At 36.2% G+C, this 24912-nt stretch overlaps 1 protein-coding gene across 5 annotated transcripts in view; it reads right to left on the bottom strand.

The window, feature by feature from the left end:
• LOC135289153 (nipped-B-like protein) overlaps positions 1-24912 on the bottom strand; it is a 171166-nt gene that overhangs the window by 41992 nt on the left and 104262 nt on the right. For all 5 annotated transcript variants that reach the window (XM_064402560.1, XM_064402562.1, XM_064402563.1 and 2 more), the window contains 6 exons: positions 23341-24843; positions 6314-6496; positions 3787-3984; positions 3568-3639; positions 3394-3483; positions 1326-1429 (listed from right to left, as the gene is read on the bottom strand). In XM_064402560.1, coding sequence (XP_064258630.1) covers positions 1326-1429; positions 3394-3483; positions 3568-3639; positions 3787-3984; positions 6314-6496; positions 23341-24843 — 2150 coding nt within the window. The remainder of the gene's footprint in view (positions 1-1325; positions 1430-3393; positions 3484-3567; positions 3640-3786; positions 3985-6313; positions 6497-23340; positions 24844-24912) is intronic.

Below are 24912 nucleotides of genomic sequence, written 5' to 3'. Positions count from 1 at the left end.
CATTTTCAACCAGAAAAATACATAGAAATGTATTTTAAATTGCATAACTGTAATTATTGTTGTATAGTTATATGCTTTTGCATTTGCTTCTAGAAACAGAAATTTACCAAATCCAAGTATCAATCCCAAATTCTAGTTGACTATATAGATCTTTATTAAGACAAAATCCAAGTTGTATGGACAAGCAGAAATAAAATTCCCTGATACTTGAGTTCTAATAAAAAGGAAACGTATTCTCAATAACAGTTAATTTTAAAAATTAGCATGTTGAAAAAAGTAACTCAAATTCACTTGCTGATGTTCTACAGAATCTGTAGAATCTGTAATCTGTAGAATACGCTGAACTCCAGGAGAATTAGTTTCACTCATCCAGATACTATTGGTGCTCACTTTTAGAAGCAAAAAAATTCTGATTTTATGCATACATGTAAGTATGTATGTGAATAAAACAGGTAACAGAGGTTAAGGGTCAGAACTATAAGGAAACAGAAACACTCAGGCTAATATTATGCTACAAAGGAAGGTAGAGAGAACAAAGAAAGAGCCATGAAGAATATCTAAATCTCAGACTAAAGAAAACCCTTCATTGTGACTTGTATAAGTGGCTTCACAGACACTTCATAAACATAAAAAATGGTAATGAGGAGGTAAAGTAAGAATTTAATACAAGACTGCCCAAAGCCAATAGTTCTAGGAAGATAAGGAAAGCAAGAATACTGTTTCTAAAGGGGTGATACTAACAGTTTGTGCCAACCGAAAGTTCCCTTAAACAGAAGGTGGGAAGAATATGGAAAAGAAATCACAATATGCAGTCTACAAAAAAATAATCTTACTATCAGCTTAAGCATTAAATCTTTAAAGTTTGAAAGGACTCTTAGGAGAGAGGAAGGGAGTGGGCAACTCAGTATGATGCTGGATGGACATCAGATATTTACATTGCACTAATGGCATATATCAGCAAGGGTGGATTTTTTGACTTTGCCAGCAGGTTCTGTTTTACTGTAGTTGCTTAACAGTAGCTGTAAGGAGCAAATTATGTGCTTTTGTGAAAGTAGATTAATTATTAGATTTTACTGCTCAGGCATGTGTTACCTATTGGCATATAGTGCTCTGAGTGAGCCCTAACACAGAAGATCATTTAAGTCTTGGCTTAGAGACAACAGTTAAGATGTGGGAACTTTTTAAGCACTTGAGCAGAAGCACAACTGTTCACAGTATTTGTCACAGATACACCTGAAGAGGGTGGAATATTAGAGGGGGCACAATTTTTTGTATGTTTAACAAAATTAAATGTTCAAAAAGAGTTAAATACTATGAAGATGTACCTTGTCCATAATGCCCATTGCCTTGATTTTTGCAGATTCACTCCCCAACTCGCTAAGCTGATGCTTTCCCAGTAGCAGTTCTTGTGGAATTTCATCATCATCACCTTAAAAGAAATTAATAAAAAAATTATAAATCACATTTCTAATAAGACTTCAAGGCAACCAGAATTTTACAGTCAATATGAAAAAGCCAACTGACGAAAAAGAACTCATTTTCCAAATAGCTAGCATATCATAGTTCCATCTAATGAAGACTGATGATGACAACTTTTGGTGGTGTTAAAATGACTACTTGTTAAATATGACTGAAAGTCATAGATTAAAAATATTTTTTAATCCAAGGTTGCAGAGACCATAGCTATAATGATTTGCTTATTAAGTTGCTCCCTTTGTTCTAGTTCTAAAAAAAATTAACAAATGATCTGTTATCCATTTCAAAATAAAGTCATGTTGGTCAACCTGAGCTACTTCATCAGACACTTATGCTAAATTGGCTTAGTTGCTACTGAAATAGATAAGGAGCATATAGTGATTCAGTGCTCCATCCATAAGAGAATAAGCACTCTGCTGCTGAATTGAATAATCAATCTCTGTCAGGCCAAAGGCCACAACAGATGCAAAATTATGTGCCTCAGAAATTACTGGTGTATTTGGTGTGCATGTCCAGGTTTTAGTAGTGGGGGGACTACAGGGGTGGATTCTGTGAGAAGCTGCTGAAAGCTTCCCCCATGTCTAACAGAGCCAACGCCAGCTGGCTCCAGGATGGACTTGCCACTGGCCAACGCTGGGTCAATCAGAGGTGGCAGTGATGCCACAGGGATAATGTAGTTAAGAACAAAAAAATGTTATTGTGCAGGTGTAATTGGGGCAAGAGGAGAGTGGGGTGAGAATATGTGAGAAACAACTCTGCAGACACCAAGGTCAGTGCAGAAGGAGGGACAGGAAGTGCACCAGGTGCCAGAGCTGAGATTCCCCTGCAGCCCATGGTGGAAGACCATGGTGAGGCAGCTGTGCCCTTGCAGCCCAGGGAGGGCCACAGGGATGCAGAGATCCACCTGCAGCCTGTGTAGGAGTCCATGCTGGAGCAGGGGGATGCCTGAGAGGAGGCTGTGGCCCCATGAGATGCTTGTGCCAGAGCAGGGTCCTGGCAGGGACCTGCAGACACATGGGGAAAAGAGCCCATGCTGGAGCAGGTTTCCTGGTAGGACTTGTGACTCTGTGAGGGACCCACACTGGAGCAGGCTGTGCCTGAAACCAACCCCGTGTAAGAGTGATTCATGTTGCAGCAGTTTGTGGAGAACTGTAGCCCTTGGGAAGGACCCATGTTGGAGAAGTTCATGGAGAACTGTCTCACATGGGAGGGACCCCATGCTGGAGCAGGGGAAGGACTCCAACTCCTGTCCCTGAGAAGTGTCAAGAACAATGGATGATGAACTGACCATAAACCCCATTCCTGTTTCCCTGTGCCACTGGGAGGGAGGAGGAAGATCTGAGAAAGTGAGGGGAAGGTGTTTTTAAGGTCTTATTTTACTTCCCATTATTCTGCTTTGATTTTGTTAGCAATAAATTCAATTAATACCTCTAATTCAAGCCTGTTTTGCCCATGATGGTATTTGATGAGGGATTTCTCTTGGTCCTTATCTCAACCCATGAACCCTTTGTGAATTTTCTCTCCCCTGTCCAGCTGTGGAGGGGAGTGAGAGAGAGGCTTTGGTGGGTGCCTGGCATCCAGCCATCTTACGTTAGCATTCTTTACAAAGATACGTTTAACAGAAGATACCCTAATGATGTCCCAAAGAGGTATCCTTTCCACTCCAGAGGACTATTATTTGTCTCATTGTGATTTATGTCCCTTTTGGACTCTGCAGGGAGGAAGGAGGATATTCTTCCTGTAGTAGCAAATTAAATTGTAAAGGCCTCCACTAAAGGTAGAAGCCATATAAATGTGGTATACCACAGTGTGTTTCATAGGCTATTAAATCACAAAGAAGGAAGTTTGAAAATACGGAGATGCAAATTCCTTTCTTATGTTTTTAATTAAGCATTTTGAAAATTTTTGTCATATTACCAAAAGCTGTAAAATCCATGTCTTCTAAATTTTCCAAAATATTCTCTATTGAAGCAGCAAATCTTTTGAAAGTAGAAGAATCCATCATTTCTGGTGAAAAAGAAATGTATATATAATTATTTTATATACAAACCAGAAAATACAAACTATAGAAAATAAATATTCTAAAATTACCTTCAGGTGTTAGTTTAGGTTCATACGCTTTCCTCTTCTTTTGCTTTTCTTTTTTCTTCATTTTTCTAGCTACTAATTAAGAGAATAAAGGATTGTTTACACTTTTTATGCTTATATTCAATATTACATATAAAGATGTTTATTTTGAAATGTTTAACATATCCTTTAAAAATGCACTAGTATTATGGAAGAAATTATTTTTTTAAAACCATCAGTTACCCTCACTGAGGCTAGGAAGAGGAGAATAATCATCCATCTCAGAGTCATTGGGACTGCGATTACGATAACGGCCACTACCAGAAGTCCTCCTTCCTTCATGACAATAACCACTTCTCCTATGGTCACCAGAACTTCTTCTATCATGTTCTTCATACTCCCAAGCTTCATCTCTATCCTTTTTATGTCTTTTACGAGAAGCTAGAAATAAAATGCATTTTCATTATACGGACAAAAATTCTACTTTTAATAGCTAAAAATTATACATTTGCAAGTTAAATACTATCATATAGATGTTCTGCAAAACAAGCAAACACTCTAAAACTATCATATAAAAATCTGTTATGGCATTATTCTAACTATTTCTACAATTCTAACAATTTTGAATTACATGAAAAAAGCCCCTAAAACTGGGAAAGATGAGCAAACATTTAAAAATAAAAATTTACATGGCATTTGTCATTTTATACAAAGGAAAGTAGAACAAATCAAAATAAGTTGCATCCTTTCATAAGAGAACACTAAGGTTGTCTAAATTCTATTATCTGGTGTCCATGTTCCAATTCAGTGATTGCTTTGCCCGTCTAACACAGTGAGTTCTAATGAGACTTGGTAACCTAGTTACTTAAAGATATTCTGTTTTGCCAAGACAACTAAAATTTTGTCTTTATATTGCAGGAGATTCAGTGTAAAGGAGAAAGCTGCAGTCACAATCCTGGGCCAGGCAGCAAGTATATACCGCAGAAGGTTATTAAAATCAGTTTTCAGTTAGGGCCAAAAAGCCTCGCACAACTGAATGTTGAAAGACTGGGATAAATGTTCTATACAAAACCAGAAACTTGGTGGAAATAAAGCGTGTGTGTAGATGAGAATGGAGATTTCTTTGTTTTCAAATATAGTCCTGAAGGGTAAAGAGTGCTAAGATGTAATAAAAAAAGGATATGGAGAAAGGAGATAATTTCATCCATTAAATCAGCCAACTCACCATTATCTAAGGTAACAGGAAAGCAAATGCTATGCTTTGCTATGAAGATCAAAATGGCTCCAAAACATTACATTCTACATCAGAAGAGTTTATTATTCATGTCAACTTGCATATAGCAGCCCTGACATCTCTGTGTCTCTACCAAAGCCTCCTGAAGTTTAGAGAGGTATGACTGTACAGCGGGTTGTTTCTGAGCAAAATGGCTCCAAGCATTCAGACAGAACTGGAACAGAATTGACAAGCTCTTTCCACAACCCCAGTTTATTGAGAAGAATAGGAAACATACCAGGATATAGTCAATAGTCAGGCCAGGCTCAGAACTAATGAAACCAATATTGAGTAAAAGGTAATACTAATGCTCTGCAATGCACCCTAGAGGGCTTCCACTTTTGAAAACTTCTGCACAGAGGTGGTTCAAGTGTTAAAGGTAATAACTTAGTTCATGTTTTTGAGGTGTTCTGCTTATGAATCAGACTTGCTTCTGGAGGCAGTGTAGTCTTGTTCACAAGGCCTGAGCTACTAACACTCAATTTTAAAACGGTTGAGAGTTAACTGCAACTGAAGAAACAAAGAGCTGTCTGGGATAACTGAAGTGAGCATACTGGAGAAGAAAAGTAGTGGGTTTATGGGAAAAGACTTTACACATTTCAACTGATTCTTTTCCCCCACGAGGCAGCATTTTGTGGAGGTAGATTAAATCTGTCTCCACAGTTTACAAATCATCAGTATCAATTTATGCTCTGTAGGACAAATTCTGACCCCAGCTATATCTCCATGAGAAAAGTAACTTCCAATATTGCTTTCAAGCATAAATTTAAACTGATCAGTTTATCGATGCTGCGCAACAAAATAGAACGTGCTACAGTTGTGCTGACTCTGCAAGACAAATAACATGAACATGGGAACAGCTATTCACAATCAGTTATTGCTCTACAAAGTTTATTTTGAAGCAGATAAAAATGACTAAAATGTAAGTACTAATAATATTAAAGAGTTACTATTAATTTTTATACATAAAGACTACTCAGAATATAAACATCCAATTTCCTTCTAAACTTTGCCAAACATTTATGCAATAACACAGTTATCACTCATTGAATGAGATTTAATAAATTTTAAATTCTCATAATTTAATTTAATGAAATGTCCTTTCTTCAGGAGATACTCAAAGAAATTTATCTTCTATAACAATAACTATTCCATATTTTTAAAGTTCAATTTTGGACAACCAAAAGAATTCTGAAATACATATTTGTAACACTACAAATCTATTCAGTGTACTTGTCACAGATCTTTCATTCTCTTGATCATTTTGTCTTGTTTTACCTGAATTCAGTTTTACAGTATCCTTTGAGAAATATTATAATTTATTTTTAACCCAGATGTCCTCAATGAATTGTTTAGAAAGATGACCAGATCTCTTGAGTGGATGTAATGAACCTAGAATCCCTTAAAGCATATAATTACTGTGAAAGTTTTCCATAATTTACTTTACTCCACATATAAGCATTTCAACAGCCACTGGGGCTTATATGTATTACTTACATTCAAAAGCTTCTTCACTGTCATTGTCTTCATCAGAACTGATTTCAGCATATTTTGGTTTCTCATTAACTGTGCTTCGTTTACGCTTGTTCATTTTCACACGTTCACAAAGTGGCATGGTGGATTCAATTTCTGCCAGGAGATCAGGAGGTAATTCCTTTAACACTGACTGATCTATGCTACCTATTAGTGAAGAGTAAGAAGAACAAATGTGAACTTGAAGATAATAATAAAGGCTCAACATTAAAGTCCTTTCTCAGGAACTGCTTAAAGTATATCCTCTAATAAATATTAGTGCAATGAGACATATTTGTATGTATTTGACAGCCCTTTCTAAAGTTGCATTTATTGTTCACACTGCAAGTAGAACTTAACACAATACATTGCATACACATCTCCTTCAATAAAATATTTTGTTAGGCATATAAATGAATTCAAATTGGTGAATTTCCTTTGTAAAAAGACATTGTTGCTCTATTTCCACAAAATTTAGTCTTATTTTGGTTCATTCTCTGAAATCAGCAGGTTTTATAACAGTGTATGTAATTTAAGGATTCATTCTGCCTAGTTAACAGTTGTTTATTCTCATTTGAATTGTTTAGTGCACACAAGACAGTTAATATTCCTATTTCCAGCAGTTAGAGACAATCTGTGGCAGAATCTGTGGCGTCTTATCACTAAATACAGACAAAATCATTGATATTTCAATCACTGCTTCGGATATTTTTTCTTACCTCTTATTAGTAGTTTTATAATGCAATCCAAATTTTTGCTTGATTTTGTTACAAAGCATAATTGAAATATTTTCATTTAGTATAGAAAAACAGCAAGCTGAAACACATCGGGTTTCTTTTCCACAGAGGTAAATACTTAGATATCATCACATGATTACTCAGCACATTTTGAAACTATGATTAGGCCCATATGGTCACTATAAAGGAATTTACAGTCAAAATATTTTACAAGTGACACAAGGAAACCAAATTAATTAAAAAAATATTTATTGGGGGTTTGTTTGATATCTTTATCAAAGAACCTATTGCACAGATTTCAAGATTATTGAACTAAACTGTTAACCTTTTTCCAACAACAGGACAAATGCCTTTGTCATAAATGCCTCTCTCTCCTTCCCAAGAAATAGAGAGAAAATCACCTGCCAATTGCTATACACACAAATTCTCCAAGAAATCATCTTCTGGATGATAATTCACTTTTTAAATTACATTAACTATATCACTAACATAACTTTCTAAAATTTATTTCAATTTTTAGACAAATATTCCATCTTCTAATCCAAGTTTAGTTCTTCCCCCACTTTAAATGACTTAAACTGGAATTAGAAGAGCCCGAATAAGAGAAAATAGTTTCCAGCAATAAAATGTTTTTAACTCATATATTACTGGTTTCACATATCTCTACAATGAAACTAATGATCAGAACATTATTTTTCTACAATTCTCAGGTATATTCATCAAGTCATCCCATTTAAGTGCATTTTAAAAAGGATTTAACTTAAAATATTGGGGTTTTCAAACTGAGGTAGGAAAAGTTATTCGAGGATAGCAAAAGTTGTTCCTGCTTCCCCCATGCTGTAGTCACTCATTTATTTGCTTTTAATTTCCATCCTTTGATAGTCACCACCTGACAAAGTTCTAAAATTCATAATATTGCTTTTAAAAATCCTAGAAAACATTTCACAGTGTGGTTTACCACGGTGCTTTGAAATTATTAGTCTTTGTGGACTGGGCACTAGATTGAAGGTTGTCAGAAATAAAGACAGCATGGACAGATCAGTTCTTCTGTGTGCATCAGCAGCTGACTGGATGTCAACCAGGTCTAATCTGGATACTGCGTAGCCATGTCTGAGCAGTGGTATCCCTACATTAATACTCTTTGCATGCCTATGCGATGTCTGAAGAGAGTTAGCATACATTCAGCTTCAGACTAGAGGAAACTTTGCACATACATGTTCAAGACAATTTCTACAGGTGAAATTGCTAGAGGGCCTAAGATCCTGGGTTATTTTAACATGGATTCTCCATGCACTGTTGGTAATTTCATTGAAATTGGGGGGACAATACACAAGAGCATAAAGCCTATAGGAAATCTGGCCAAATATACTGCAAAAACCAGCTGCAAGGAAAGGAACAAAAGTTGCGTTATGATTCATACAGATGCTTAAATGCAAGATGGGCTAAATGTACTTATGTTAGCAGGAGTATTTTTCTACAAATATATCTTTAAGCCTCTCCTAGTTTACAATTAAAAGTAAATTTAAAAGCAGAATAATTAGTAAGACAGATTGCTTGGAAAGGAAATAAGAAAATGAAACAAATCAGCAATGGATTGTATATCAATCTTGGCAAGAGTTCCATAACCAAATTCTAATTCAATTCAATTTCAAATTCAGTTTTAAAACTATGCCTGAATGTTTAATGATGCAATTTTAAGATTGTGAACATTGTGAGGAACTGTTAGAACAGAATTAATTCTTATTTTCCTTATACTGTGCACAAAGAACATATCAGTAAGACTAAAAAATTATATATTTTAAGTAAGAAAACCCAAAAACCCCACTCACCAAAACAAGAAGTAAAAAAAATTACAAGCTACTACTTTCATACCTCCTAGGAATATCTATTCTTGCTTTCCTTATTGATTTTGTTCTGGAGGTAGAACACTACTCAGTCTTTAAAAATAAGTCAATTACCACAGTGTTAATTATACATAAATTAAAAATAAAAATGCAAGTACTGTAAATATTTGGAAAAATAACTTTATTTCCTTTTCAAAAGTTTTAAGTATTCTATGTTCTCCAATATAACTTAAACTAATGCTTAAACTGTACTCTCTCCTGTTACAGATATTTCAGATGACAATATAAGCTTCCCCCTTTTTCTTTTATTAGGGAATAGGAAAAGCTTTCTGGAATAAAGAAGGGAATAGCAGAAAAGAGAACAATAAATTATTGCAAAGAGCTCCATAATCTATCTATAAAGTGTTTTTGTCACATTGCTCCCTGGAATGAGTCTGCTGAATGCCCAATTTCCTTAGCTGCTGAGGATTGTAAATAACCAAATCTAAAAAATGTTTTACTCATGCAGTACACAGGAGTTGAGCATGACTGTACATGTATGAACAATTCTGATATACATGGAAAAGGACTCCCTATCCTTTCTGAAGAATTTCAGGGATACTATATACTGTGAAACTTCAGTCAATATTTTAAAAATATTTTACTTTATTACTTGTTATTTTGAGTCAGGGCAACCCAATCTTCACTAGAAACATCTTACTAAATTCCATTTTTATAGCTCCATATTTTATAATAAATGTACTATTTGTAAAGAGTAATAGAGAAATACTTAAGGTATCCAGTTCACCATAAGAATCCAGTCACATGGCAACAAACATTAGGTTACAAACCCCATACTAATGTCTTTTCAGTTTACAGGATATTTTTCAAAAACATTTGAAAGACAATAGAACACAAAACCATTTGAAGGCATCTACAAAAACATGTATGATCAACTTAAGTTTTTCTATTTGTTTAATAAGTTTGCAAAGAGCTGGTACCTACTTTCCTGTTACTCTACTTTCTGAAAAATTTTACTTGTCAACAGAATAACTAAAATTTTTGCAATGTGCATGATCAGCATATATGGTATGCATGAAATGGACTATAGGCATCAGTGTTCTTCAGACAACACTTCAGTATACTCTCAAAGCTGCTGCTACTATTAAAATAAACAAAATCCACAAAGAATGCCATTGCAACCAAATCTTTGTTCCACTCTAAGGAATCACAATGCTGATAAACTCCACATTAGTGAAACTGAAGGATGAATCACAGAATAGCTGTAAGAACAGTTCATACTGATGAACCACATATATCAACAACCACTTCTTCAGTGCTTTTCTAAACCTATGCAATGCTGTTCATGACTTACTCGTTGCTTGCTGAAGGAAGAACATATGCTTGGTTTTATTTGATTGGTATTATAAAAAGATTACTTAGAGAAGATATTCTAGAATCTTCAGCTGTTAGTGAATATTCACTGACCATCAAGATGCTTGTTGCTCACCAAGCAATCCTTGACAAAATATAATACAGCTAAAAACGAGGTCTGTAAACCTCCTCACATATTCTATTTTAATCTGAGAAGCTTTTCAAAGGGTTTTGCCGTGTACAGTGAAAAGAGTTCTATAAATGCCTAGTGGATATAGTATTTCACTTTGTCCTAGGTTACAATATTAAGATATATTCTATTCCCATCCTCAAGAGCTGCTGAAACCAGGAGGGGCATTGTTTCTTCCTTATCTCCTGTTAATTGGCTCATCAATGCCTTTCCACATGACTCAGAGATAACTCCCTCCAGGAGCCATTTCTGTTTAATGGATCCACCACATGATTCACAGAATGATAACAGCCTATTATAAGATGCTCTGCCCAGGGGGGAGGAGCTAAGCATCCCCACCTGGATATAACCTAGGTTTTGGGACAGAGCAGACAGTCTTTTCACTGGATTCTCAGAGGAACTGCCATCTTTTCCACTGGATCTTCAGAGGAAGACTACACCCTTTCTACAGGATCCCTGCTCCAACAGAACCACATCTGCCACTCCAGGAGGACTGCAGCCACCAATCCAACTGGACTGCTACCAACACCCTGACCAACAGGGTGTCAGGTGGTATTCTGACTTTGTCAGTGGTGTTTCTTTTGTATTATTGCATGTAATTTGATTTTCTTTTTCCTAATAAATTTCATTTCTGACTTGGAGTCTCTCACTGGTTTTGCTTTCAAACCAGAACACCCTTCTTCATGTATGGCTTAAAAAAAGAATGGCAAGGCAAGGATCTAATTCAAATTCAGCATTGCTTTTTGTTCATAACTTGATGGATGGTTTCAAGTTTGTACAACAGTCTTTAGCTAATATTTATGCAAATCTAATCTTTGGAATGATCCAAAATAGCTTTGCCTTGAAGTCAAATAGATCTCCCTGATTCAGGCGGATGCACCCATCACCAGAATGCCTTCAAGAGAGGTTGAACATAAAAAAACCACACTAAAAACATAACATTATTTTGGACATTTATTAGATCTATTCAGTATGGAAAGCACAACTATATTTTGACATAACAATTAGTGTGTTCATATTAGTTTCACCTGGCTTGATATGGTAACTTCAAACAAGCAGCTATGGAAAAGGGGACGATGCTTGCTGATGCTTAGGTCAGCTATCCAGGATCAGAGAGGCTGTTCCTACCATAAAATCAAAACCAAATCTTCTCACTAATGATTTATTTTGCTTTTCCAACTACGGAAAGCAGATGTATGGTTTACATTTTGCTGTAATTTCCTATTAACTAACAACTCATCAATATTCAAAAATATTTATAAACCTAAACTCCGATTTTCCATAAGAGATGGTTAGTACAGTGGAAACAATCCATATCAGTTTGCTTCTATGATTACTTTGAAATAACCATGACATTAAAATTTCTTGTTTGCACATATATCTATTGCAACAAATGAACAAGTGCTTGAAGAAAAACTGCACCTGAAGTTCATATAAAAATGAAAATTATGATAATGAAATCTTTTGCATAAATTAGCTTCCCATAAATGCTCTTTTCTCTTTTTGTGTGCTAATACTTTGTAATAAGCAAAGCTGCAGTTAATGCAATTTCATATTTGTAATCTATATATACCTTGTATTTTAAAGTGCAAATTTTCCCACATATCAAGACATTATAGAAAAGAACACACAAGGGTTTAAGAAGGAACAATGACACTTGTTTGGGGTGTGGATATCGATCTTAATTTTGTATTTCTCAGTGTTTAGAAATTTAAGTTTAGCCACTCCCTACATTCTGTAACTTCAACATTAATGATTTGCCACACATCTTCATTTTGACATTAAAAATAAAAACTTACATATTACAGCTCAGTTTTGCCCTCCCCTCACTCCTTTTTAGTCACAGAAGACATTAAATGCTTACTGGACTCTCCTTATTTTGCCAATGCCTAGTATATCCAGTCTTGCTGTTCTTCCCAGATACCAAACTCACCTTACATGCCCTCTCTGAGCATTTGATAGAGGATGTTCCAGTGGTTTTAGGTCTACCTCCCTTATGTATGACTAGGTTACAGTCTAACTCTTTCAAGTCATTTTGGGTCATCATTATAACTACACTGATAAAATGTCCTGTGTCAGATATATATACAGGAAGGAAAGCAGTTTCTTTCTGGATTAGCTCAACAAACCTTCAAACTCTGATAAATCAAAGAAAATATACTCTTACTCCATAACAAGAGTACCTTCTTGTTGTTGGATAGCTATATCATTGTAACTACAACAGCAGAGACTCAATTCTATTACATGCACTTGTGCAGATAAGGTTCTATTTTATATTAAGAACTAAAAGCAAAAAGGGGATAAAAGTACTTCCCTGCTTTATATAGATGTTTGGAAAATAAACACTCTTTAAAGATAGTTCAGTACTGTTACAGTATAGCACTCGGGCAGTACAGTGCAAAGGGCCACATGACTACCTGTGATTGATGAATAGCTTACTGGGTAAAGCTGAAAATTTTCAGCTATCCTTTAGTGTGAAAATTGAATTTCATGATTTCCATTGTGCTCTCCCTTAAAGTGCTCCATTACGTCTTTACATCTTAGTCTGTGGTGATCAGAGTCCCCTGCTCACCAGCATCACACTACTCCAAATAATTCTGTGCCCTGGAGAGTTTTAAGAACAGAAGGGGAAATAGGGAAAACACTATCCTTTTATCAAAATGGAATTTAAGGCATGAGGAAAGTACATCTGCTCATAAGACAGAAGTTACACTTTTATCTCAATACCATATTGTAGCTATGATATTTTATGAAAAATCCTTTGCTAGGATTTTTCCCTTGTGAGGCGCTGGGAGCCCCAGGAAAGGAATGTAAACAATAACTATCTGCTGCTGTGGAATGCAACAGGTGCATCTTCCATTGGTCCATGTGGATTGTTTTCACTTGATGACCAATCACAGCCACCTGTGCCGAGGCTGTGAGCAGTCACAAGATTTTGTTATTCTATTCTATTCTTCTTGTTCTTTGTAGCCTTCTGATCATTCTTTTCTCTCTGTTCTTTTAGTACAGTTTTAATGTAGTATTTTAATATAATATATATCATAATATAATAAATCAGCCTTCTGAGAAAATGGAGTCAAGCCTTATGTCTCCACACATGGGGAGTTCCCAACCCCATATCATCAGCTGAAACACACCATCAAGATGAATACTGATGAAAATAATCTGAGTAGTCATGCATTTACTTTTTTCTTTCCCATTCTCTGCCTTAAGGTTTGTGGAAGGTGTGGAAAGTATGGCAGGAGCATCCCCTAGCAGGAGGGAGAGAAGTATTGTTTAGAAGTATGTCCTATATAATTTCATAGAACCTGCTTGAACACAACTTTCAAAATAATTTTTCCTCATCTACCCTAATACTGACACAAAGGGAAAGCTCTAAGCCTTGAGATAAGCAAAAGGAGAGGTTCAAGCTCTCTGGTTATATTCCAGTCATTAGCTCTGACTTTAAGAAATGGGACACAGTCAGGTTGGTGGGTCAGAGAAGAATCTGGACACAGAAACGGAAGAATTCCATGATGTAGTAGATGTCATCATTACCCATGGCTACGCAGCACAGATTCAAAAAGGATTTTTCAATTGCACAAATTTACTCTTAGAAGAAATTTTTGACAGTGGGAAGAGATTTCCAAAGAGCACCCTGAAGGATCCAAAGATCAAGGAATATACCCAATACATATTCTCCAAAGATGCCAAGAAGCATTAGAACTCACTTTACAGCGATATTAATTATTTCCTCAAGCTGATTTCTGCAGCAACTATAGCCACAAGTTATTTTATTCCTTATTGCTATTCCTTGGCTTCTCATCTTTATAAAATTTGATAAAAGAAGGCTACAGTAGTTTTGCAAGATACTTCACAAAAAATATAGCAGTACTCAGAATAAAATGGAGCAAGATCAACAATTTAAATAAATGCAGTGCTGCACAAAGAACCTCGCTTTTATGAATCCACTATTAATGCTTGTCATCTGGAATTTATGACATGCATTTTCCCAACCATGTATTCTGATTATTTTAAAAACTGAGCCATGGGGCCTCACCTAAGAAAAAATATCTTCATTAAATATAATCAAATCAAACCTCAATTTTTCTTCTCATCAAACTCCTATATAATCAATATAATACAACCGAGATCTTTGCAGAGAACAAGCAAAACAAATTCCATTATTTATACCTTTTTTGTGACTATAGGCACATCATCTGCTTTTACCTTGCTCTATCATGGAAAGATTCTCATACTTTATCACTGAAAATATCACATGAAGGTACTCTTGTTTTACTTCTTCAAAGTAACTTAATTACATTAACAAGAAGAACAAAAAATTGCTGATATTTTAGCTTTTAATATAAAATACTACAGGAAATACTCAAAAGATAATTAAACAATAAACATATTTAAGTAACCTTTATTTGATGCAAACAACAATTTGGTAATTTGAAGAACAAAAAATGTCTCATCTTTTTCTTTTCTGTTATTGGTAATATTACCATGAAGCAAAAATAAATTGCAAATTTCAAGTAAATAGTTTAAATTTTCCTACACAGAAACAGCCACTTAAAATGGTTGAAAATGTCAAGCAACAGAAAAGTTCATTTACCAGAAGCAAATGTGAGGGTTTCCCTTATTTGTATTTTGCTAAATTTACCCTTTGTCTAGAAGAAAATTCAAACAAAAAATTTTGATCACATATCCCTGCGCATATGCCAAGAAATAACATCCATATTTAGATACTTATGCACATGAACAAGTCAACACTGTATATTGTAATATGAAACAAATTGCTGGCCCACATTTTTACATATTGCAGTGCATTGTTGCAAAAATAAATTATGCAAAATAGCTTCAGCTTTTCCCAAAAATAAGAGGAACCTGATCAATCATCCATACCTATGAACCAAAGGCAGTTTCAGACTTTGAATAAATTGCTGACAAATTAGTCAATAAATTTCTATCACTTACATGTACCAAAATAGTTTTTCAAAAGTGAACTAGCTAAACAATGCACTCCTAAATCTGCAAACAAAACAAAATATTTCAGATGAACCAAAGAACAATGAAATTATTATATTTGGTCAAGCTGCTAAGAAGTAGATGTGCAAGAAGTAAATTTCACTCTTAGTATCAAGAGAAGACTTAAGAACAACTGTGAGAGCAAGAATCAAAATATTTACCTTAGTGGCAAAGACAAAAATAGGAAATAATTCAAGCAACTTCCAGGCAAAGCAGTGTGCTGAAAATGTCTCCTATTGTACTGGTAACAGATCAACACAAGAAAGGACTCCAGTGTGCAACTGCTGAATTCCTTCTGTCTACCTGATATCAGTTTATCCAATATCTACCAATAGTAGCTTATTGTCATGGTTTGACATTGATGCAATGCCAGTGCACCCATGAAAAAATATTTTTCTCAAATGAGTGCTGTGAGATGTGACCAGAAACAGAGCAGAGCAGGCTCAAGCTTAGAAATAAAGAAAAAAACCCACTTTATTAACCTACAACTATAATAAAAGGAACACACAGAATTCAAAATTAAAACCTTCCAAAACATTCCTCCTCCTCCCACCCAATTTCCAACACAGCACAGTGAGACGAAACCTTGGATTCTCAGTCAAGTTACCACCCCTCAGATAATCAATTCTCAGTTCATCAAGGGAGAGAGGAGTCTCTCTTTTACCATAGTCTTCCACAGGAAACACAGTTGAAACCTCTTGTGTTTCCATGTCACACATGGCACTACCAGGAGAAAATCTGCCATCGTAACATCCTCCTTCCATGATACAGTGCTCTCACCACCGTTCATGGACCAAAACGGCTTATAGGGTTTCTTTTAAGGATGCTTTGCCAAGTACCAAGAAAAGCAACAGTTTCTCACTTTCAGGACAAAGGTCCCCCCCATTTTCACTCCCCCTGGGGCCGAGGGGTCTCAAGAACAGAGATCGTCTTCCCTGAAGACAGAGGGCACCACCACACCCTCCTCATCTTTCTCTGTTCTCTTCACTCCTGCACTTGGTGTCACTGCAGCAGGTCACTCTCTTGGCTCAAGCCATTGCATCCCCCTAAATGCAGTGTTTTACAGGAAAAACTGGTTCAGTCTATGGCTATACAAGAAAAGTCCAGCCAAAGGCCACTCCATCATCTCCTCCCACCTAGGATTCTTTCCCATCTTCTTCTGACATCCTTCACTTGCTCAGACTTTCAACACACTTGCCCATTTCCTTCCATTTCATGTCTGTCTCTTTTCTCATTCAAATCAAGGAGGGTTAACGTTCCACAAAGTTTTCATTGTCCAAGAAAAGGGTTAAAATCTTGGGCTCTGCTTGCCCAGGACTCTCATGGCGGCGGGGCACCTTCTCGCTGCCCCCCCCCCCCCCCCCCCCCTTCTTGGCCGTGCTACGGGCACATAGTATCAAATTTCAAGTTGGCACAGGCACAGGCTCTCTCTCTCTGCGCAGGGGAGGTCTGACCTCTTTCACTGACCAGAACCAAGAGAGAGTTCCCCTGGGAGTTCTCTGTTTTTAACCCCGTGTTCTCAGAGGCATATCCACGTCTCCAGTGGCCACACCAGATGCCAATATTCAAATCTGACCACTGATTGGTTTGACTACAACTTCCCGAAAAACTCACTTCCTTGTCAACCCAGGTCATTTTTCCAACATCTACTTCTGAAAAACTGACATCAAAGCCAAAGGCCCCAGAGAGTATGTACAATGCTCACACATCCAAGCACACTTTTTGGAATAGAAGAGATGCACCATACTTAAAAAAATCCCTGTAAGTGGGAACAATCCATGCTAGAAAACCAAGATCTTCCCAGACTATTGGATTTAAGTGATGTTATATATATATATATATATATTTTTACACCTCGAATATTTTTCAAACCATGAACCTATTCATTCTAGAAAGGAGAAAAAAAAATAGAGCTAAGTGAACATAGAGTATATTAAAATGGATCCTTTGAAAACCCAACATATCTTTAAATAGTTCTAATGTCACAAGGAACAGCCAGCTTCTCTTCTAGACTAGTTAAGTTGAAAAGAGGTAGTCACCAATTCCTCAGAAAAGAGGAAAATCAGGAAAATTGTATAATTCTCATGAAAGTGATGTTTATTCTACAAATTCAGTTAAATTTAGAGTTTAAGGGAAGCTTTAAAGACTTCAGCTGTAAACCACTAAATATATCCTTTACTTCTCTGAAATGTAGCATAATTTACTAGAGAACTTCAGAGAAAGTTTTAACATGCTTGATCCATGGGGTAGTATATGCACATGCAAGATGCCCAGTGAGTTATTCCTCTGGCCCTCCTAAATGCAAATTCAATTGCTACCAGGAACTCTTAAGAGCAATTCCAAATTTCAGATTTGTGGAATTAGGACGTTCCCAATGGTTATCTTTACAAAAGGACAATCTGTAGTAAGCAATCTGAGTTCCAGGAAATATGCTTTTATTCCAGTTATTTCCTAGCAGCACAGCTGCTTACCCCACTGATTTCAGTAAGTACAACAGTATGCCACTTTCAGCATCAAGAGATAGTTATTTTGGAAATAAATTTGAGTTGAACTCTAAAGTTTTCTTGATGAGTTAACATCCATAAGACATTTTTCTCAAAGTTTTGTCAATTTTGTCTTTGTAGAAGTCCTATACATGAAGGATTTAAGCAAATGTTTAAAATTTATTTACACTCCTTTTTTGTCTAGTTTTCAGCTGCACCAAAAGGTATTGGTGAGTAGCTCAGCTGTGCTGTCCAGAGGACTGTAAGAAGCATCAGAAGTTTGCTCACTGAGCCTTGCTTGTCACTCCTACCTAAAAGATCAGGCCTAACTGGTTACTCTGGTTCACAAGTGAGACTTTTCAGCAGTACTAGCACTCAAAGATGGACCATCACATTACACAAATGCAATGGAACTTTGCACTGCTACAGCCTGCCACTGACTACAAATTATAGTTATTATAGGCACTGAAAAAGTAATCTGGAACTCAAAAACCCCAAACGCACAAGCATAGAGCACAGAAATATCTAAAAGTATTGTTTCAACCCTGTGACATAAAGATGATTAAGCAGCAGTAAATTTTTTAGCTGCACTTGTAAAAATATGAAGAGAACCTTTGAAGAAATGGCAAATCTTCACTCATATTTTAGATTATTGCAGCAGAGAGCATAGAGACTTGTAGTGATCAATGAAAACCTGTGTTTAAAGTTCTGCACTGTACAGATAATGAAATTCTAGAATAACAATCTACATAAAGAAGAAGTAGCATGCAGCATTATATTCTGCAGTGAAATTATAACTTGTTTTTAAAATAACAAAGCCTTTTCAGGTAATATTTGAAGACTCAAAAGGTGTATCTGCACAATTCTTGAAAATACACTCATTTGTCCTATAACTAAAATATGCAATTACATATGTGGTGCTTATTTTAGAAAGTTAATCCTTTAAATATATTATAAGCCAACTCAGACATCTCCTTACCACACTTAAATTTTTCTCTCATTCTCCGTGGATGTGTCTACCCAGATCTTAGTAAAGCCTTGATGCTGTCTCCCACAGCATTTTCCTGGAAAAGCTGGCAGCCCATGGGTTGGACAGGTGCTCTCTTCACTGGGCTAGGAACTGTCTGGTGGATGATCAGGCCCAGAGAGTGGTGGAGAATGGAGCAACATCCAGTTGTCAGCCAGTCACCAGTGGAGTTCCCCAAAGCTCAGTATGGGGGCCAGTCCTATTTAACATCTTCATTGATGACCTAGACAAGGGGATCAAGTACACCCTCAGTAAGTTTACAGAGGGCACCAAGTTGGGTGGGAGTGTTGATCTGCTGGAGGGCAGGAAGGCTCTGCAGAGGGATCTGGACAGGCTGGAGCAATGGGACAAGGCCAATTGTATGAGGTTCAACAAGGCCAAGTGCCAAGTCCTGCATTTGAGTCACACAACCCCCTGCAACACTATAGGCTTGGGAAATAGTGGCTGGAAAGCTGGCCACAGGAAAAGGACCTGGGCGTGCTGAGCGACAGCAGCTGAACATGAGCCAGTGTGTGCCCAGGTGGGCAAGAAGGCCAATGGCATCCTGGCTTGGATCAGAAATGGTGTGACCAGCAGGACCAGGGCAGCAATTGTCCCTCTGTACTCGGCACTGGTGAGGCTGTACCTCAAGTGCTGTGTCCAGTTCTGGGCCCCTCACTGCAAGAAAGACATTGTGGTGCTGGAGCGAGTCCAGAGAAGGGCAATGGAGCTGGGGAGGGGTCTGGAGCACCAGGAGTAGCTGAGAGGGCTCATCCTGGAGAACAGGAGGCTCAGGGGGAACCTTCTCCCTCTCTACAACTCCCTGAAAGGAGGGTGGAGCCAGGAGGGGGTCAAGCTCTTCTCCCAGGGAACAAGCAATAGGACAAGAGGAAATGACGTCAAGTTGGTCTAGGGAACGTTTAGATTGGATATTTGGAAAAATTTCTTCACAGAAAGTGTTATCAGGCCCTGGAAAAGGCTCCTCAGGGCAGTGGTAGAGTCATCATCCCTGGAGGCATTTAAAAGACATGTAGATGTAGATCTTGAAGACATGGTTTAGTGGTGGACCTGGCAGTGATGGGTTAATGGTTGGACTTGATAATCTTAGAGGCCTTTTCTAACCTGAATGATCTTATGAACTGTAAAACTGGTAACATATTTAATCTCAAGATAGTTGATCAGTATAGCTATAAGCAGCAGACAAGGTATTTGTTGAAGCTCTGAAATGAAAGCATAGCAAACATGACCTCTTCATTGCAGGCACAAACTTGAAGGGAGAAGTTTAATGCATTCCTCAACGACATACATTTACATTAAAACCAGGATAAAAGGCATTCACACATGTTAAAACTGGAAGCAAAAAAAAAAAAAGTGTTGTAATTCATTCTGACCTGCAAAAACAGGCCATAAAAATTTAGCATAAGACCCCTTAACAAAAGTACTGTGAACAAACTTCTATAAATTTCCTCTGAGCTAGAGTGCATCTTTCAGAAAAATGTTCAAAGATCAGGAGAGAGTAAAAAATGTTGCTTCTTTCTTGCAAATGCCAAAAGGGACTGTTGGGATGGTTCAATCTTAAGAATCACATACTAGAGTTTTCCCAGTCATATAATACCCTAACAAACTTTCAAACTTGTACATAAAATTTGCTTAAAATGCTACTTGTTTTTTTTACAGTAGAATGCAAGGCTTATCCATGTGCACAATAACAGGATGATTTTAAAATTTAAAGTTTACTGAAAAAATGTAACAAGTTATATACACTTTCAGTATATGTAGCATTAATTTTAGCTTAAAATAAGTTGATTTTACTGAGTTTTATAATCAATGGGCATTAGTCCCTTAAGACAGAATAACTATCTAAATGGTTTTTGAACTATCTGAACTAATCTTAGTTTAAACTGGATTTCAGATAAATCACAGCAATGATGTTGTATGTGACAAAGCCAGGAGAACGCATTTCCTTGGGGAAGGATGAGAAAGGAGAAACAAAGGACAAGAAATACATGGAGGTGAAGGAAAGAAAGTAAAATATACTAAGCAACATGGAACAGGAGGGATGCAAGAAGAAATGGAATAATGATGCAAAAAGGCAACCCTAGAAAAGATTTGCTAAAAACTATTAAGAAATATATGAAGAACTAAATAAAGAATGCTTATGAAAATTAGATCTTCTAGTGTAGTAAAACAGTTATAAGTAAAAATGGTATGGAGTAAAACTGGATGCTATTTCTCTCAATTAGAGTGAGGACATTGTGGAAATGACATGAATATTTTATGTTCTATATCAGTTACTGACAAATAGACCTTGGCTTATCAAGAGATATCTTTATGAATTATAAACCCTATATTATGAACACTAGAATTCGCTTAATTATATCCTAGAAAGTAGGCTACCAGGAAGTTGGGAAAAAAAATGTAAAACTAAAAATACACATGAAAAATCTGAAGTTCAGACACTTTCTCCAAAATCTGCATGGATGAACACTCAAAACTTGATTTGTAAGAGAAACACAGTTATCCTTTCCATGAAACTTATTTCTAGTATCATTGTAAGAATCTTATTCTAGATATAATAGTAAAGAGACTGATATCAAACTTTTTTTTCCCCTGGAAACTATGTCCCAAGTTATTTCAAAATATGTAAGAAATATATGACTTCATAAAACACAAAATACACAAAAACACTGCAGAAAAACTATAAACCTGAATTTAAAATGAATGCATTGCTCATGTGTGACACTGCTAGTAGAGTCATGCCAACTGGACTAGAGTCAATAAAACCTTTACGCATTACTAAAATATACTATATAAGTAACCACATACAATACAGACTACAAAAAAGCCTACTTCAGAAACATTTTAGAAAGGATACATACACTGCATATAGCTCTGAGGGCTCCAAATTTACCAGTTTTCTGCACATAGAATTGTGTGATTTCAAAGTCTATCCATATGAGCTGAACTCCATCAGAAAGTTTTCCATATGCCTTATAAATGAACATAAAACTTTAATCTGAAATCTTTAGACTAAGGTGACAGCAAGGATGTCAAATTTTTCTGTCTGACTCTAGATACCTAATATTGTTAGAACTGGAAACTTTGCCTGTTCTGAATATCAAAAAGGGATAGCGGAAATGTTCCTATTTCCAGGATAAAGAGAAAATATTTAACAAGAAGGCTAACATTTTACAAATAAGCAACACTCATGCTGAATTAAGTTTTTAAGGGTCAATACAATCAAGTTAGTAGAGACCAGACATAGCAAAATAAATTCATCATACAGATATCAACTCAGTACACATGCACATAAACTTAGCTATACATTCACAAAGCTTTCTAAATCAGTTCTTATCAGATAAACATTGTAAGATAACATTTTATTTTCAAATTAATGAGCAATGATATACCCGGAACTGCATTCATAAATAATCCTGTATATAGTTAAAATCCTCTCATCTGACACTTTATCTGCCTATTTTTGAGACATGACAGCTCTATAAACATAACTACATAAGAAATCTAAATGCTCTAAATGCTAAACAATAAAAAAGAACCCTGACCAGTTAGTAACATTGATTTCACAATATGAAATTATCTACTTCAGTCTGAAACTAAATAAACTAAAATTATAGCACCAAGAATAAAAAAGTGTTAAATGTGCAGAAGAGACAAATATCAAACCTACAATCTGTTATAAATTCCTGTTTATATGACTAATTTGATAATGCCAGTCTACTGTTTACATTTCTTTCCTCCTTCTGCATACACTAGACCATAAGAGACAACACTATCTGAATTCTCCTAAAGATATAACTTTTTAATAATCTTATTGTCACACAGCCTAAAGTATGGAGGCTTTCCAACAGAGCTGTATTTATAGTATAAGAGGCAGATGGGGCTTTGTAACCACCTTCTTATCTCATAATGTAAAAATATCCCTTAGAAAAAACACATTTCATTTCCAAATAAAAACATAAAGGAATCTTAGGGCTTGTATACATAGTATTTCACAACACTTCAGCTACATCAATTTAGTTACAGGAGTACCATTCTCTTATACAGACACACCTAATCATTCATATCATAGTTATGTTTAACTAGATAAATTACCAGATTTGTAACTGAAGTACATTTTAAGACTATTTAAGTGTTCCCACATTAGGAACTTGCATTGGAATAAACAAATCATTTTAGTTACACTGTAACAAGATTTCCAATAACCACAATCCCATAGACAAATTTCACTTTGTTTCCCAAAATCACCATATAAGCAAGAGTATAAACTATCAAACATGTATGTTTCATTTCTAACCATAGGAGTAGCAAATCTAAAAGAAAAGGCATATACAAGATATGATGCAATTAACATTAAAAAAGACAACTTACCTTTATTAGATTTGGATGACTTGTTCTTGCTAGGTTTAAAACAAGAGCCCCTTGATTTATCTTCTCTATCCTTAATAAATTTCTGCACATCATCCAGTGAAAGTTTTTGAAGAACAACTATAGGCTTAGCTCCTTTATTTAGATCTTCAACTAGCCCAATCTTCTCTACTTTGTCCTGTTCACCTTTAAATTCAGTTTTCCTTGATTCCTGAGTGACACTGACATCTTTATCACGCTTGATTTTTGGAATGACAAAATGTTTCAATGCGCCAGATCTTGCCCCCAACAAATAACTGGGAAACTCTGCTTTACTGTCAGCATGTGCTTTATTACTATTTACTTTACTCTTATTACCATCTGTCCTTTGTTCATCCTTGCTGTTTTGTGATTTAAAGACAGGTTTATCAGGTCTTGATTTATTAGAATCTCCTCTACCTTCTTGTTTAATGCGAGGGCTGTCAGGTCTTGATTTCTGATCCCCAGAAGAAAATCTTTCCCTTGATTCACCAGACTCATGTCTATGTTTCCTTGCAAATTTCTCAGGTTTTGAACCATCAGATTTAATACCATGTTTAGAATCATGTTCATTTTTGTTTGAGGATCTCAAATATTCAGGTCTTCTGATCTTGGATGGATCTCCTCTGTATCTCTCTGACTCCTCCCTGTCCTCTGATCTTTGTTTGAGGCTATCATGGTCACGCCTTGGTGTATCAGAAACTGAGCGCCCATCAGGTCTCAGTTTTGTTGGATCGGGTCTACTTTCAGATTTTATCCTTGAAGGATCAGATTTCACATCTATTTTATGCCTAGATATTTCTATTTTCTTATCTGATAATGGTTTACTTGAGTCCCTTCTGATATCATGTCTATGTTTTGGAATTTCAGGCCTGCCTTCATTCTTCTGTTTCGGTGTTTCAGGCCTCTGCCTTATTTCCTGTTTGCCATTATTTTGTTTTCCCTCATTTTGTTTCATCTCCATTTGCCTGCTCTGGTTTTGTTTTGATTCTGTTTGTCTGTTCTCATTTTGTTTCACTTCCATTTGTCTGCTTTCATGCTTGCTTTCATGTTTAGCTTCTACCTGTTTCTTCTCATTCTGTTTACTTTCCAACTGCCTGCTCACATTTTGCTGAAATTCCATTTGTCTGTTTTCATTTTGCTGGATATCTGTCTTTTGAACCCCAAGGTCTGACATTTTCCTAAAAATCTCAGGATGGTTTTCAGGTTTAAATTTAAGAACTCCAACAGTGTCCTCTTGGGGAACACACACAAACACATCATTATACTGCTTAATTTCTTCAGGTTTTTTGATGATGTCCAAATCTTGAGTTACTGTTGCCTGAGAGTCTGCTCTTCCTGCTTGCTGCAGATCAATACTAACCATCAGCGCTGGCCTTGCCCCATTCCCTGCAGAACCTGTCTCCTGAGAAGCTGCTCTATTTCCTCCAGTAGCACCTCCAACCTCCTGTGGTTTGTTTTCTTGTTTTCGCTTCTTCAGAGGCTTATCTACAAATTAAAAGAGAAAAATCACAAATGATATATATTAGAAAGAGGCAAATGTCCAAGCAAAAATGT

The sequence above is a fragment of the Passer domesticus genome, chromosome W, assembly GCF_036417665.1.
Source record: "Passer domesticus isolate bPasDom1 chromosome W, bPasDom1.hap1, whole genome shotgun sequence".
NCBI lineage: Eukaryota > Metazoa > Chordata > Aves > Passeriformes > Passeridae > Passer > Passer domesticus.
The sequence above is the reverse complement of the archived record's forward strand: the minus strand, read 5'-3'. Positions and strand labels throughout refer to the sequence as shown.